General features: G+C 46.9%; 1 protein-coding gene across 1 annotated transcript in view; it reads left to right on the forward strand.

Moving 5' to 3' along the window:
• The first annotated feature begins 476 nt into the window (after positions 1-476).
• Positions 477-17223, forward strand: part of GPR139 (G protein-coupled receptor 139) — a 41851-nt gene continuing 25104 nt past the window's right edge. The window contains exon 1 of the mRNA XM_081560774.1: positions 477-600. Within this exon, the coding sequence (XP_081416900.1) occupies positions 477-600 (124 nt within the window). The remainder of the gene's footprint in view (positions 601-17223) is intronic.

A 17223-nucleotide genomic window follows, 5' to 3' on the forward strand; every position in this document is an offset into this window, starting at 1 on the left:
CCATCCAGTCTTCCTTTGGGGTTCTCAGGTCTAAGTTCATGTCTCCTCCAGAATCTGGAGCAGAGAGGGGCAGCTGGGACCCCCTCCTCCAGAGCATCTCACCCCCCCACCCCCACCCCTTCTTTCCACGGGTCCAGGCAGTTGCTGATTGGCTGCGGGGACCGGCGTCCCAGCCCCCCGGCTCCGAGGCGGGAGCCGAGCGAGCCCGAGGTGGGAGGCGCACAAATGGGCTCCGGGAGCCCCTCCCGAGTCCCAGCGCCCAGCGCCCTGCGACCTGCGGGAGGGCTGAGCCGGGTTTCCAGGCGGGCAGGTGCGGAGGGAGCGGAGGGGACCGCGGCCAAGGGTAGAAGCAAGTCCTGCGGGGAGAGAGGCGCTGCTGCTCCGGCTGCTGCCTAAGCGGTCGCCACCACCGAGCCGGCGTCCGGAGCGGGGCTGGCAGGCCGGGCGCCGAGCCGCGGGGAGCGAGGGGCGCGCTCATGGAGCACACGCACGCCCACCTCGTAGCCAACAGCTCGCTGTCGTGGTCCCCCGGCTCGGCCTGCGGCTTGGGCTTCGTGCCCGTGGTCTACTACAGCCTCTTGCTGTGCCTCGGTTTACCAGGTGAGGGGCGTGGGGGAGAGGGAGGGAAGCCGGGAGCCCAGAGAGTGCGGGGCGAACCCTGCCCAGGGCCCCCAGGCCTGGCCACCTTCTCGGTGAAATCCCTGGCGCCCCCTCTGCAAAAAGTTTACGCCTTTCCGGGCAACTGCGGACATTTCCAGACTCTGCGGGGTGAGAGGAAGTTGCGGTGGCCTGGCGGGGACGGTGCGTGTGTGTGTGTGTGTGTGTGTGTGTGTGTGCGCGCGCGTCTCAAGAGTGTGCGCGGCGGGCGATGGGCCAGGGTGTGTATGGGGTCGGTGCGAGCGAGCGGGGTTTGAGCTCCTCGGTGTGTATTTGTGTGCGCGACTGAAGGGCTCGGTCGGGCGTCCGTGAGGGGCTGCAGGGAGGGCTGTGTGTGTGTGTGTGTGTGACTCCACTGCAAGTCCGGACAGATGGTGTCATGGGGGCCTCCTCTCTCCCGTCGCCCCCCACGTCCACCCAGACTAGGGGCACCTCTGCCCCGCGCCGCCTGACCCCAGAGGACGCTGGAAATCCTGAACCTGGGCACTCTCTTGTTCCGGGGGGTTCTGGGATGGGGCAAGGGATGAGCCCCCCGCTGCCACCCTGAGGAAGGCGAGGCCGGCTAGGAAGAGTCAGGGTGGCTCCAGGACCATGCCCTGGACAGGGCAACGGTGCGGAGGGACATGCGGGCTACCGAGGCCGCCATCGCAGGGGGTCACAGTCTCCTTCAGGACCTGCCTCACCCCTTGGCTTTGCCTCCCAGTCCACCGACCCTGGGCAGCTCATTGCCGCTGCAGGTGTCTGTTTGGTTCCACATCTTAGCCTGGTGTCCAAAGTGTAGCTGAGACTTGTACTGAATTCCTGAAGAGAGCTTGGAGGGGCGGGGGGCGTTGTCGACGCAGGGAAGTGAGGAATTGGTGTTTGCCAGGGCACCTGAGGCAAGGATGGGTTTCCGGGGCTCCAGCTGGAGATGGACATTTCTTCCAGATAGTCCCTGCGACAGCCCCTGAATCTCTGTGGCAGAAATGTTCCTAAAGATCACTTGCGGGCAGGTGGGAGAGAGGGACAGAAAGAAACAGGAAAAAAAAAAAAAAAATCCAGTCCTAGCTAAAGCCTAGAATCATAGCATCATCTACCCTGCTGCTTTCAGGATCCTGGGAACTTGGGAGCTGGATTTCTGAAGAGCCTGGGTGAGATTTCCTTTCCAAAACATTCAACTTGGTAGCCACGGCCTCTGCCATATTTAAATAACTGCCCCCTCTCCCAAATTTGGCAGGTAGGAGAAAGCCTAAGTTTGCTAAGACTGAGCCTCTCTGCAGATGAGTGATGAGGCTTTTATTACTAACTAATCGCTCTGGCTGCCCTGGCAGAGAGCTAGCCTGATTCTCGCCCTGTTGGGGTGGCGGGCATGTGTCCTGTAATTACCCCAAGCTGGGATCAATTTAGGCCCAGCTCCCACCTCCCCGCCCCCACCCCCTGGCCCTCCTGAATCTCTCCAGAGCTCTCCTTTGGGGAGTATTTTTGAGAAGGTTGCTTATTTGCTGAACCACAGAAATGACAGAGCCCCCTTTCCTTTTAGCCCTCATACCAGAGTATATCTAACTCCCACCAGTCACTCCTCCATCTCCTCTTTAGACTGAAGTGACCACACTCTCAGGCTTTTCTTCTGAAAACCCCTTAAAGCACAGAACCATAAAGACAAGGAAAGGCTTCAAGGATCCAGAGCAGGGAAATGGGGATGGGGAGAATGAGGGAAAGCTCATATCTTCAAATCCCTCAGGGTGGGAGTCAAGGTACTACACACATTTACAGATTAACTCCCATGCCTGCTAGGACCTTCCTGGCCCATTGGCATTGGCACCTGTCTTATGCCAGGCACAGACTCTTCCAGGCTGAGCCCAGGGCTTGGAGATTTAAGAGTGAGGAGTTTTTATTAGAACTTGGAGGACATTGATGTTTTCATACATTCAGAGTTATGACCACCTACTGTTGTGCCAAGAGCTGAGGAGGTATGAAAAGGTGACTCAGAGACCCCTAAGATACAGTCTCTGAGATCAGGGAGCTCAGAGACGGACGCAGAAGGACCAAACATCCTGTAGAAGAACCACTGGAGAGGCCAGGCTTGTGGGAAGATCATGGGCTGGTAACAGCTTGGTTAATGACTTGCAAGGTAGTTCAAGGGTAACATCCTTAAGTGATTCTCTTAAAACCATAAGGACAAAAAATATGTCCTAGTGACTAAGAATGCAGACTATAGAATGAAGCAGTGTTGGCTGTTAATCTACGAACTGTTCATGTCTCTGTGCCGCAGTTTCCCCTTCTGTGAAATGGGCATTATGAGAGTAGCTACCCTTGAAATTGTGGTGAGAAGTAAAGATGTTGATGGAGATGAGGGTGCAAGTCAAACGCTCAGCTCAGCGGCCAACACACCACACATTGATTGCTGCTGTGTGCTGCTGCAGTTGTGGTTATCATGAAGCTGATTCAGTTGTAGGAACGACGCGGACTGCTTAGCCCTGCCTGAGCCGGAGGAAGGACTTGGAGGCATGCTGAGAAGAGCACTGGGCTCAGCGCCGATTCTCCTGCAGAGCTCACTTCAGTATTCCCCGCCCTGCCCCCAGCCCCCAACAATTCGCAAACCCTCACTACCCTGCCTCCAAGGCTCAGCTATGCTGGGTGTGAAGTAACAGACCGAAGAGCTTGGTAATATTGTTGAAAACTGAGATTTTAATTGAATCACTTTTCCTGGCAGTGGACTCACCCCAATTTCAAATTCTCACTGTGGTGGTAGAGGGTTAAGGAGTGGCTGAGTGTTGGCAACAGGGGAGCCAGTAACTAGGGGAAAGCAAGGCTGTTTCTCAGCCCCTTCAGCCTCTGGATTGAGAGGAAGAGCTTGGGAAAGGCCATATGGTCCAATCCCCTGCCTCTAGAAATTGCCCCCAGACAGTCCATAATTTAACTGGTCTGGTGGGGAATACAGGGGTTTGTAACATGAAGTATAGGCAAAGCTCTGCCACTTGAGAATTCTTACCCTCTGCACCACAGTTTTCCCCACCCATAAAATGGGTGGAGCACACAGGCAGTTTATGTTAAGTAAGATAACCTATGTTAAAATGCCTTACCACGGTGCCCAGACTGTGGAAAGCGCTGTCATCCAATGCCTTCTCCACACTGGATTTTTTTCTTGTATTAAATGCTTATATTGTTGCACTGAATCCCCCCATGACGTGTACATATCCTGAACACGTTTTACAGAGAAGCAAACAGATTCAGAGAAGTGGAGCATCTCGTCTACAGTTGAGCAGTCCAACCAGCATGCAAACACCTGCCCTTTCCATTGCACCCAGTACCTTCGTTACTGAAAAGTTATTTAACTTCAGTCCTTCTTGCTATGTGCTCAGTGGAGAAAACTGGTGTCCCAGCTGTTTCTAAAACTCCGTCTCTTTCCTCCTCCTTTTAAAATAAGCGAGATATTCCCAACTTTTCAAATCACATACAATAAGCCAACAAAATCAGTTGGGGACCCTGATTGGGCCAGCTGGGACAAGACAGTGCAAAGCAGAAGGCAATGCAGGAGGAAAAGATGAGGCTGAATGCTTGAGGAAAGAGAGCAGGAGAGAGGACCTGGTGAGCCTGCCTGATAAGGAAGGAGTCGCGCAAAATTATACTGAGATTTGAAAGAGATATTTTTAAAACTTTTCCTTCTAAAAGGCACAATGAATGTTAAGGGAGACAAAGTGAGGGAGATGAAGCCTGATGAAGCCACACGCCACACAGCAGAAGGGAGTGTTTGCCCAATTGCCTGTCTGCGTCTGAGGGTTGGTGCAGGATGAAAGGAGATGATGAGGCTGTAGCCTATCAGGTAGTAAGTGCTTTGACATGTGCTAGTTACTGTTGTTGTTAAACCAAAGGTGGAAGAATAGTGGCTGCTAAACTTGTCTGAGCCCTCTAGATGTGTTCTCTTTTGCCTGTAAACATCTTTGGAGAAAGTGTAGTAAACAGATTAAAAGTACCCAGTCTGAAGCTGGACTTCTAGAGTTTGAGTCTTGGCTTTGGTACTTAGAAGCTGTGTGACTTTAGGCAAGTGACTTTAACTCCTCTGTGCCTCAGTTTCCCCATTTGTAACGTGAGGATGATGACAATAATGGAGTCATAGAGTCCCTGTAAGGATTAAATAAGCACTTAACAAAATGCCTGGCACACAGCAAGCACTCTATAAGTCATTTTTTCATCATTTAAAAATTACAGAAATCAAGGGAAAATTCCTGACTTGTTTTATGACATCAACTTTACCCTAATATCAAAACCAGACAAAGACATTATAAGAAAACTAGCAACCAATAGTCCTCATGAACATAAACATAAAAATCCTTAACAAAATATTAGCAACTCTAATCCACCAATATATAAGAAGGATAATATTGAGTTGGCCAAAAAGTTTGTTCAGGTTTTTCCGTAACACCTTATGGAAAACCCAAATGAACATGTTAGGCAGCATAATACACAAGACCAAACTGGATTTATCCCAGGAACATAATAGTTATATATAATTATAAAAGTTAAATATTTGAAAACCATTCACCATATTAACAATGTGATTCACCATACTGACAAACTTAAAAAGAAATTCTGTATTATCATTTTAATAGATGCAGGAAATATTTGACAAAATTCAGTATCCATCCATTTGATAAAAAACTTACCAAACTAGGGACAGAGAGAGAACTTCTTTGATCTGATAAAGAGCCTACAGCTAACATCACATTTAATGATGAAAGATGGAATGCTTTCCCCCTAAGATCTAGAATAAGGCAAGGATGTTCTCATCACTCCTATTCAGCATAATACTGGATGTTTTAGCCAGTGCAATAAGGCAAGAAAAAGGGAGAAAAAGGTGTACATGGAGGAAGAAATTAAATCGTTTCTATTCACAGATGACATAATTGCCTTCATAGAAAATTACAAAGACTCCACAATAGAAGCTCCTAAGGACAAAATTAATGAGTTTAGTATGTTTGCACACTGTTAATATGCAAAAACCCTATTGTATTTCTACATAGTAGCAATGGACAATTTGAAATTAAAAACTGGAATTGGGGGCTTCCTTGGTGGCTCAGTGGTAAAGAATCCACAGGCCAATGCAGGAGACACGGGTTCAATCCCTGGTCCAGGAAAATCCCACATCCCGCAGAACAACTAAGCCTGTAGACAACAACTATTGAGCCTGTGCTCTAGAGAGCAAGAGCCACAGCTACTGAGCCCATGCTGCAACCCCTGAAGCCCACATGCTTAAAGCCTGTGCTCTGCAACAAGAGAAGCCACCGCAATGAGAAGCCCAAGCTCCACAACTAGAGAGTAGCCCTGGCTGACTGCAACTAGGGAAAGCTCTCTCACAGCAATGAAGACCTGGTACAGCCAAAAATAAATAAATAAATAAAACTGAAAAAAAAAAAAAAAGACTTAATTTCAACTCTCTATTGTAAAAAAAAATGGGATTAAAAAAATATATTTCCAGGTTCCCTTAAAAAAACAGAACTGAAAACATTAGACTCCTGTTCCCAGAAAGTAGCAGTCAGCTAGAGCTGAGCAATAGTCTGCTTTGCCTTTCCTATGCAACTGTGTGTGTGTGTGTGTGTGTGTATACACGCACATTAACAGGTAATAACATTCATAGTACTTGAAAACCTAATAGTATAGAAAAGGCACACATTGCAAAGTTTCCCTCCCATTTCCTTTCCCCCGCTTGTCAATACCCAAAACCATCCCATCATCACCACCACACATAAGTAATCACTGTATTAGTGTCTTTGTTGTTGTTGTTCAGTCACTAAGTCCTGACTCTTTGCAACCCCATGAACTGCAGCACGCCAGGCCTCCCTGTGTTTTGCTATCTCCCGGAGCTTGCTCAAATTCATGTCCACTGAGTCCGTGATGCCATCAAACCATCTCATCCTCTGTCATTCCCTTTTCCTCTTGCCCTCGATCTTTTCCAGCCTCAGGGTCTTTTTCAATGAGTCGGCTCTTCACATCAGGTGGCCAAAGTATTGGAGCTTCAGCTTCAGCCTCAGTCCTTCCAATGAATAGTCAGGATTGATTTCCTTTAGGAGTGACTGGTTTGGTCTTGCTGTCCAAAGAACTCTCACAAGTCTTCTCTAGCACCATGACTCGAAAGCATCAATTCTGCAGTGCTCAGCCTACTTTATGGTCCAACTCTTACATCTGTACATGACTGCTGGGAAAACCATAGCTTTGACTATACGGACCTTTGTCAGCAAAGTGATGTGTCTGCTTTTTTAATTTAAAAAAAAGTGTCTAGTTTCCAATTTATTTCAGGGTTTTTTAGTGTATATATACAAGCAAATATGAACAGGGGATTTCAAGTCTCCCTTTTTTTTTTAATTCTCTTGAGCACGTAATACACACCATCCTATATCTTGCTGTTTTTCTCACTTCATATATCAATAACCCAAAACAGTATATACAATGCTTTTTCCTTCTTTAATGAAGCGATGTAGAATTATATTGTATATTTGTACAATCTATTTAATGATTACCCCTTCAAAAGAACACACGCACCCCAGTTCGAGACAGTCCCTATGTGATGCACCTAATTCTCTGTAACCTGTCTGGCCCCTCTTAATTCTCATTCGGCCTTAGGATCCTTGTTATAACAAGGGAGAAAGAGCATTGCATGAGGAGTCCTGAATTCCAGGCTTGGTTCTGGTAATAACCCACTGTGTGACCTTGGACAAGTCATTCTTAATGAGTTTGTTAAAGGCCCAGGAGAGCTGAACTCTGCTTATGTTGCTCAGTTGGAGTCATGGCCCATTGATGGGATTTAAGTACAAACCAACGAGGTAGCTATGCTGGAGGCTGGCTGGGCTAGCCTTGGGCTGGAGTCCAGAAGAGTAGCTTTGTAATCCTTGCCTCTGACTAAGAGTTCAATAAATGTTATTAACCTTCTGTTCCCTGCATTGTTTTGTGGCAGTTTGAAGTAAAACATGCAAAGGCTTCACATGGTCCCTCACACATTGTAGAAGCTCAATAAATAGTAGCTCACATTGTTTTTATTGCTGAACATGTCAGTATGTTCAAGCATTGTAAATTCCCTAAGCCACAGACTGCTTTGTACATAGGTCTTTTCCATAAATGCACAATTCCACTCCAAGTGTACCCACTGGACATGAAGCTCCATGTCCTGGCAAACTAGGAGAGAATGATCCAATGGATTAAGCAATCAGTGCCATCATAAGCCTAGGGAGTTTGTACCCCTAAGAGAGTTGCCTGTGGCTCAGTGAAGCCTCCAGAAATAATATCAGTCCAGGTCATGAAATGGTCTTCAGCTAAAACTAGTGAAGAGAATGACAAGCACCACCAGCAAGTTCACACTATGTGCTGCAGCTAGGATGGTGAACAGAAGAGGGAAGAGAGGTGAACACAGATCCTGCCACTGAGCCTCTATGTGGATCTGAAATGTGTGGATGATGTTTATAGGAGATGCAGCTCTGCAGTGCTAGGGGTGGGGCAGTGCAGGTGTCTTGAATTCAGATAACTGCATGGGGCAGCCCGACAGTATAAATAAACAAAATGGGCCAGTTTTAAGAACTGTTTCGCTTATCCAAAGAATTGTGCTTCCCTGCTGCTTTGCTGAAAACATGTGACTCTTTCAGTCTATTTCATTTTTCCTCAATGATAGAGACATATGTAACAAAAACATTGCCCTTTCCTCTTAATGATTGCTAACACTTATGTAGCACTTACTATGTGCTGGAGATTTTTCAAAGCACTGTACATACATTCAGTTCAGTTCAGTCACTCAGTCGTGTCCGACTCTTTGCGACCCCGTGGACTGCAGCTCACCCGGCTTCCCTGTCCATCACCAGCTCCCAGAGCTTACTCAAACTCATGCCTATTGAGTCGGTGATGCCATCCAACCATATCATCCTCTGTCGTCCCCTTCTCCTCCTGCCTTCAATCTTTCCCAGCATCAGGGTCTTTTCAAATGAGTCAGTGCTTCACATCAGGTAACCAAAGTATTGTAATTTCAGCTTCCAACATCAGTCCTTCCAATGAACATTCAGGACTGACTTCCTTTAGGATGGACTAGCTGGATCTCCTTGCAGTCCAAGGGACTGTCAAGAGTCTTCTCCAACACCACAGTTCAAAAGCATCAATTCTTCGGTGCTCAGCTTTCTTTAAAGTCCAACTCTCACATTCACACATGACTACTGGAAAAACCAAAGCTTTGACTAGATGGACCTTTGTTGGCAAAGTAATGTCTCTGCTTTTTAATATGCTGTCTAGGTTGGTCTTAATTTTTCTTCCAAGGAGCAAGCGTCTTTTAATTTCATGGCTGCATTCACCATCTGCAGTGATTTTGGAGCCCCCCCAAAATAAAGTCTGTCACTGTTTCCATTGTTTCTCCATCTATTTGCCATGAAGTGATGGGACCAGATGCCATGATCTTAGTTTTCTGAATGTTGAGTTTTAAGCCAACTTTTTCACTCTCCTCTTTCACTTTCATCAAGAGGCTCTTTAGTTCTTCTTCACTTTCTGCCACAAGGGTGGTGTCATCTGCATATCTAAGGTTATTGATATTTCTCCCGGCAATCTTGATTCCAGCCTATGCTTCATCCAGTCCAGCATTTCTCGTGATGTACTCTGCATATAAGTTAAATAACAATATACAGCCTTGACATACTCCTTTCTCAATTTGGAACCAGTCTAGCTTATTTAATTCTCATGACAACCCCTTGAGGCATGGACAATTATTAGCCCATTTTCAGATAAGAACATTGAGACACTTACCCAAGGTCACATAAGTAGAAAATGACAGAGCAGTATCTGGAATTGCTGTCCAGCTTCATTATAAGAAAATGGCAGCACGTGTGCAATGACAGCTGACAGTTGACACTCAGTCTGGACTGAGAGGTGGGGGTGATAGACGATAGGGAGGAGGAGGACCTGGGGGAGTTAGAAAGTGCTACCACCACTCAGCTTTCCAGCCAATTGTCCAGTGTTGTAAATTGTTCTAAAAACTCTAGAAATCCAGATATTTACATGAAATGCCCAATGTTTCAATGTTGGCACTGAAATTCAAAAATATTTAAATCACTATGTGAGCCAGCACCACCTGAGCCAAATCGAACATGTCTGCAGGCTTGATGCAGCCCACCAGGCTGCCAATTCACAAACTCCAAAGTGGGCAGAACTTCAAGAAGGACCAAGAAACATCAAGCGGGTCGCAGTGAGTCGAGAATAAAAACAAGCTGAAGGGAGGAGCAAGAAATAATAGAGATGGAGACCAAAAGAAAGTGTGGGTAAATCAGAAAAGCATACCAACTCAGAAAACCAGGGACTTGGCATAAACTGGAAGGAAAAGTTCCAAGAAATCCACAAACTTTATGCTGACAGTGTCTTGAAAGCCTACCATTTAGGGAGAAGGGAATTGCCCTGCGAATCTGACAATGATTGCTCAGTGGTCCCCAGACATGGATTCAGCTTCTAAATTTGTGGCTTCTATTGGTGGGGCTCTAGCAGGTTGCTCAAAGCTCTCTGAGCCTCCACATTCCTCTCTGCAGAGAGAGGGGAACAGTTCCTTTCTCACAGGATTGATGGTGTGGACAAAATGAGATAATTCGAGACTAGCCAGGGCCCAGAGCCTGCCAATCCATGGTTGCTGGGTTTTGGTGAATCTAAACACTCCCATTTCCCAAAATCAGGAAACTGAGACCTCACCCAAAATCACAGAGCTGGGAATGGCCAAGTCTGAACCGGAACTTAGTTTTTCCAAGACTTGCTTAGTTCACTTTTTACAAGATCACATGCTAGTGGTCTCTGAAGAGGAAACAAAGGGGTAAGAGTAAAGGAGCAAAAGGCTCCTTAGAGCTAAGAGTGATCATCTAGATGCTGGTGGGGGGTGGGGGTGGGGAGAGCGGGTCCTGTTGTTGTTTTATGAAGGATTATTTTAGGGGGTACAAGGCTGCAGCATCAAAATCCCTTTTCAGTTTTCTTAATCCTTCTAATTCCATCAAAGAGAGAGTCTCAGCTAGGTGCCACTGTGTCTTTAACACCTTTTCACATGTGCTAAAAATCTCCCTTTCTAGCAGACACAGAGCAGACCTAGAGCTCAGCACCTCGGCAGGAAGCAGTATCTAGCGAGAATTTAATGTCACTCTTGTATTGTCATTGTATTTATTTTTAAGGCTACCTTCTGTTTACAACAGGGAGGTGGGTTTGTTTGTGACATGTACGATTGTCACATGTCCATGCTGTCCAGTATAGTCACCGCCAGCCACATGTGGCTATTGAGCACTTGACATTTAACTAGTACAACTTGCAAAACTGAGTTTTTTATTTCATTTCATTTCAATTAATTTACAATTAAAATCTTATACTCTACTCAGTTATTAGAAAATAACTACTTGGAACAACGTGAGTACGTGAGTCTATTCTTTCAACTGTACATTTCATGACATCTAAACAGAGATCAAGGTTTTTCAGTGAAAATTTAGCATCCATAGAGAGATGTGCAGGAAGTATAAAAAATACAGCAGACTTTGGACATTTAGTACGAAAAAAGAGTTAAATATCTGGATAATTTCTATTGATTACATTTTGGATGAACAAGGTTAAATAAAATATACTGTTAAAATTAATGTCACTTGTTTCTTCTTATTTTTTTCTAATGTGGCTTCTAGAAACAATGAGAGTGCATACGTGGTTCACATTACATTTATATTGGAGAGTAGTATTGTATAAAGTATAAATTCAAGAAAAAAGGCATATCACTTTAAAACAAGATGTTAAATAAATAATAGTACACAGGACACAGAATATGGCAAAAGTCACAACATTAATGGGTTAGTTACTAAAATCTGGGGAACACTGATCTAATAGAATGCTCTTGATGAAGAAACTGAGACCCAGAGAGGGCAAGTTCCCCCAAAGTTTCACAGCTAATTAGGGGTGACCTTGACCCCAAACCCTCCAGATTCCAAATTAAGTGAGCTTTGGCCACAGCAAGGGGAATAGCCCTGCCATCTCCACCTCCACCAAAGGAAACGTAAGGAAAGTAGGATCACTGTGTGGGGAGGAGGTGGCTACCCTGGGTCCCAGTGGATTTCAAAGGGAAGGAACCTCTCTGTATGGATGACTTAGGAGCTTAGCCTTCCTACCAAGTGGAAGCAGAATAACTGGGACTTCTCTTGACGAAAGGCATGACCAGCTGAACTACATTTAGGGGAAGGCAGGCTTTTATCCCAAAGCTATGTATTCATTTTGCCCCATGACAAAGAAGGATGAGATGAGAAACCAGAGAGCCCAGTTCCATTCAGAGAGCATCAGCACTCACTGATTCACTAATCCACCCATTCCTCTATCCATCCACCTGTCCATGTAACTGACAGTGCCAAGTGCCAGGCACTGTACCAGCATGCAGTAAACCAAAAGAGACCCCCGCCTTGCCTTTGTGCACATGAGCACACAACCACACACACACACACACACACACACACACACGCGTACATACAGAGATGGGGGAAACCAGCATGATCAGAAATCCTAATAAATGTAAACAGGCACCTGTGAAAAGATCATGAAGCAGAGAAGGGCACATGGGGACCTGCACATATAGGGAGCCTCAAGGGGAACAGCTGAAACCTGAGGCTGAAGAAAAGGATGGAAGGATGCGGGCAACGGGAGCAGGCTGTGAAGCCAACCTTCAGGAGGGGACCCGGTGCCCGCACAGCTGAACAGAAAAGGCACCCAAGTCTGGGAGTAAGGTGGCTGAGGCAGGGGGAGAGCACAGTGTGAGGTGCAAGCAGAGGGGAACAGAAAGCCAGAGCTTCATTAAAAGCATGCACACCGATCCTGAGCTGGGACAACACACTCTGCAGTGTGAGGACTGATATGTCCACCAGCAACTTCTTTCCTTCCCCCTCGTTTGCTCTTCATAGAGCTCAGGGCATTGCTTTTCTGCCACAGACATTTCTTATCATTTTCAGCTAAGTGCAGACCAAGCTATCAGCCATATCTCTTCAACTGAGGGCCTCTACACACACACACTCGCAAACAGACACATAGACACACACACACAGACAGACATGCACACATACACACACCCCCCACACAAACACATACTCCATAGTCAAAGCAAGAGAATGGCCCATGATTCTCTTCTGGCTGCAACCCTTGCTGTTAGTATTCCTGGCCTCACCCCACGGTTCAGCTCCACAGAACCTGCTGACAAGGGCCATCATCTGCCTCTTGAAAGAAAAGCAGCACCATCCCTGGAAGGTGGTAGAACAGAGCGGTGATTGCAGGGGCCAGTGCTGTGAGGAGGGTGGAGATGGATGTTCTTTAAAGGAATCACAGACCCCCACGAGCTCTTGACCTTCACAGAGCATGGTTCCCCCACATGTCCGCCCTCCACACCCAGGATCCTTCCAGAACTCCACTGCTCATGGCCGGAGGGATCACGGAAGTAACACTGGTTTAGGAATTAAGTGCCATTTTGCCAGCCGTGAGGTGTTTCCCCATCTTCAAGCCTCAGTCTCCCATTTAGCATGTGTCTGTGGAGACCCTGTCAAGTGCCAGGCACCCATGTGGGCACTGAGGGAGGCAGCAGGCCCTCCAGGAGGCAGTCAGCGTTGAGTGAGTAAACAGTGCAGCCACAAAGTCAAGTTAGATGCTGATACAGTCTGAGAGGGTAAGAAGACGTGGTAGAGGGAGGGGTGCAGGACAGGGCTCCCCGGAGAACCGATGTCTGAGCGGAGGCTGGCATGACAAGAAGGAGGGGCGTGGCAGCGGGGAAGGAAGGGGCGGGCAGAGTGTGAAAGCAGGAGAGGGGGTGCGCTGCTCAAGCAGGGCTGGGGGGCTGGGATGCGACACCGAGAGGTGGGGACCGGGGAGTCGCAGGCTGGGTGGTGTGGGCCTTTAGGGCCAATGAGGAGCTTGGGTTTTACTCTAAGTGTTGCAAGACACACTAAGCAGGTGACATGAACTAATTTGAGTTTTTCAAAGACCTGTCTGGCTGCTGTGAGAAGAATCAAGGGAAGGTGGTGGGATGGGAGAGGCTGAGGAGGTGGCTGCCGTGGAAAAGGGTGTGAAGGGCCTGCAGGGGCTGGCACAGGGCAGGGCACGCGGTGGGAGTGTGGGTCAAAGGTCACGTGTACAGCCCACCCCATATCCCACTCCTGCCACAGCAAGTAAAACAGGCAGCCAAGAGAAGTGAGCCAACTGAGGATGTCTTCGGACATGTGCCTGCTCCGGGGCAGTGGGGGACCCTGCGCTGGAAGAGCCCTGATTGGGGTCGTGGCCCCAGGCAAGTCCCGCTGATGACCCAGCAGTCAATTGCGGAGAGTTCTGATCAGAGAGGAGGCGACCGCCTGGGCGAGAACAGTAAGTCACCTTCAGCTCTGTCACTTGACAAAGGAACGGGAGTGAGTTGTGGCCGGAGTGGCAGCAGGACGTCATCACCATGGCTGCACTCAGCTCTGAGGACTAGGGTCCAGTAGGAGGAAGGGAGTAATGTCCCCAGGACTGTGGTGGAGACGCTGAAGACATCTTGACCACGGACGGAGAGGTGTGTGGAAGAGGGAAGAAAGGGATCTTGGATCTTCTCAGAGGAGACTTTCTGGCCAGAAGAGGTGGACTCTGAGAAATGAGATGACCTGTTTTTTCTTAATCACTGCCAGCACTAAATGCTGGTCAGATGCTTACTGGTTAACACCCTCCTCAAGCCCCTTGTTTCACTTCCGGAAGAGGTCTACACCGGGGGTCACAGCTTCCGGCGGCCGACTGGAAACTCAGACCTTTCAGAATATGAGAGAAGCCTATTCAAGGTTTTCCTAAAAAGCAGCACCTTCCCTATTAACTTTCAGAGAGAAGTTCATAACAATTCACATTTCTCATGACTCGAGAAATTTCAAAGTCTGGCCAAACTGAGCTTTCCCTGACTGTCGTCAAGCGACCAGAACCAGGAAGCCGGGGCCACCTTTGCAGGGAGCTGGTGCTGTGCAGTTCACCTCAGCCCCACCTCTCCTTACTCATACCCAATACAAAGATTTTTTTTTTTCTTCTACCTGGCCTGCGTCTCTCACTTATGTCCTCTGCCTGGCCCCTCTAGGATTTTGAATTTTCTGTGTTAATGCCTTTCCTCAAATGTAACTATGTATACACTACACACACACACCCCATGTCCATTTACGCCCTCACACTTTTGGCCTCATAACCACTTTCCGAACATTCTAAATGCTTTATTGCAAGAAAAGAAGTTGCTAAGACCTGGATTTGAGACCCACTGGACTTTCTAGGTGTATGTAGTTAACTTCTCTGAGCCTCTATTTCCAGATCTATTGCATAAGGTTAAGAGTACCCACCTTGCTGAGAATACATGAGATCATGTACATCAAAGGTGTAGCAGGTGCTTAATAAATAAGGCTGACAAGGATTTCCTATTTGATCCCCACTTGGGCTCTTAGGCTGCATAAAGTACCAGGCTCCATTTCATGAGGCCCTAATTTGTGTCGAAAGTTATAGGGGATAACGATGGAGGGAAAGAAAAAGATACAGTGAAATGGTCCCTTAAAGCACTCACACTCTAGTTAGGTAAAAAGGCAAATCAATAATCATAATACAATGTGACACATTCTTTAACAGAAGTTAGGGCAAGGCATTGAAATTCATGTAGGAACCAAAACTTACCTCTGCCTGGAAGCAGCAAAAAGATACTGAATTAGGCAATGTGCCCTTGACAGTAGGCACAGAGTCTGAGTCCTCTCTTTGATTCCAGTGCCCTCTGGTATTGGCACATGCCAATGGGTTTGGTAAGTATTGGGTGGGTGGATGGATAGGTGGATGGATGGATGAATAAACAGACGACTGCCTTCTCAATTCCATAAGTGTAACTTTCTTAATAATCTTGAAGAGACTGAAAATACGTCTTGATCATAACATTGTCATCACCACCACTACCAATACTGAGCACTTACTCTGAGACAAACACCAGATCAAACATTTTGTTCCACAGTGCCTCATTTAATCCTCACAGCAATGGCTATGAGGTTGGAACTTCTGTGGCAGGTGGGGGAAACTGAGGCTCTGAGAAATACAGTGAGCCACCCAAGAGAATTCAGCCACTGAGCAGCAGATCTGAGCTGTAACAATCCTGTGCACCCCTGCTTGTGCCTGAGCTGCCGCTGGGCCTACTGTGGACATTGGTATTCAGAGTATAAGAGAGGACAAATGCTGTGTCCACAGACCTCTTCCTTGGTTCACCCTCCCAGTCTGGTCTTTGCAGGCATTTGAGGGACTGTCTTCCTTTCTGACTGAGGACACTTCCTGGTGTCCCTATTGCCCTTTCCCCAAGCAGATGCTTTAATTACTTGAAATTATTTTTAAGCAAGGATGGGAAGGTGAATTCCCTCTCCACCCCACACCTAACCTACAAAATGGAAATTGAGTTGCTTTTTTTTTTTAAGTAGCATATTGTGATGAAACGACTCCCTGAAAAACTCTGCCATCTTCCAGAGACTTCCAAGGTGTCCTTTATCAGCCAGAAGCAAACTCACTTTCAGTCAAGTGCTCAGAATTCCAAATCCAATTCATGTGGTGAATGTTTATTGACCACCTATTATGTGCCAGGCTCTGTTCCTAATCCTTAAAAAAAGTCATCAGTAATAGCTATTAATGTTAATATAGTGTTGGCCAATATACAAAGTGAATTAAAATTTACAGAGGGCTTGCTCATCCATTATGAAACTGAAGTTAGGAGTCAAAGAGCTTTCCCAAGTTACTCCCAATAGGCAGGCCTGAAAAAAATAAAATTACATCCTTGGACCTCAAACCTAGGGCTCCGTGCTCCACTAAATGCACAAAGCTAAGCAAGACAGGAATGACCCCTACCCAAAATGGAGCCACCCCTCTGAATCTTGCTAGGACTGTCCAGTATTAATTCATTTGAAAACAGAGTGTTCCCTATTGGTGCCACAAATAGATCTGGGTTCCTGTCCTTGGGGAGGAACACTAATTGAAGAGATGAAAAAGCAGGTACATCTGTGTGAAGATTGGGGTGTGGTATACCATGGGACACAGAGGAAGGTATCAACTGCAGTCCTGAGATGGGGGATGGCAGTGCTGGAGATGGCGTGGGGCTGTCAGGGCAGAAATTTACCACTACTATCTGGAAGTCCCCTTCTTCCCCTCTGGGATCTGACATGCTACATATGTTCTGATCACAAGTCTGTTTCTTCATCACACACACACTGAGCGTCTCCTTCAGCATCAGAACCACTGCCGAGGATTGGGGATAAGAAAGGAGAATGAACTTTTCCCATGCTTTCAAGACAAACACTACACTGTCCAGTACACAAAACAAGTAAATTGAAAATGATTAGGTTGTATCATGTGAAATTGTCAATATTTGGCCACTTCTTACCTTTTAAAAAGTCCATTCTGTATGGTTCAATCGATTACCCAATAATGTAATAACTTGCTGTACTAAAGAAAAACTTAGGATGACGTGAAAGTCCCAAAGCCTCAGCACACTCCTTCCTCCACTATCTCCCTGGGGCAGTATCCACAGCTGCAGCTTGGAAAGCAGGACCGCGGAAACCTTGATGGTAG

This window comes from Giraffa tippelskirchi, chromosome 13 (genome assembly GCF_054371585.1).
Source record: "Giraffa tippelskirchi isolate mGirTip1 chromosome 13, T2T-mGirTip1v1.2.pri, whole genome shotgun sequence".
Taxonomy (NCBI): Eukaryota; Metazoa; Chordata; class Mammalia; order Artiodactyla; family Giraffidae; genus Giraffa; species Giraffa tippelskirchi.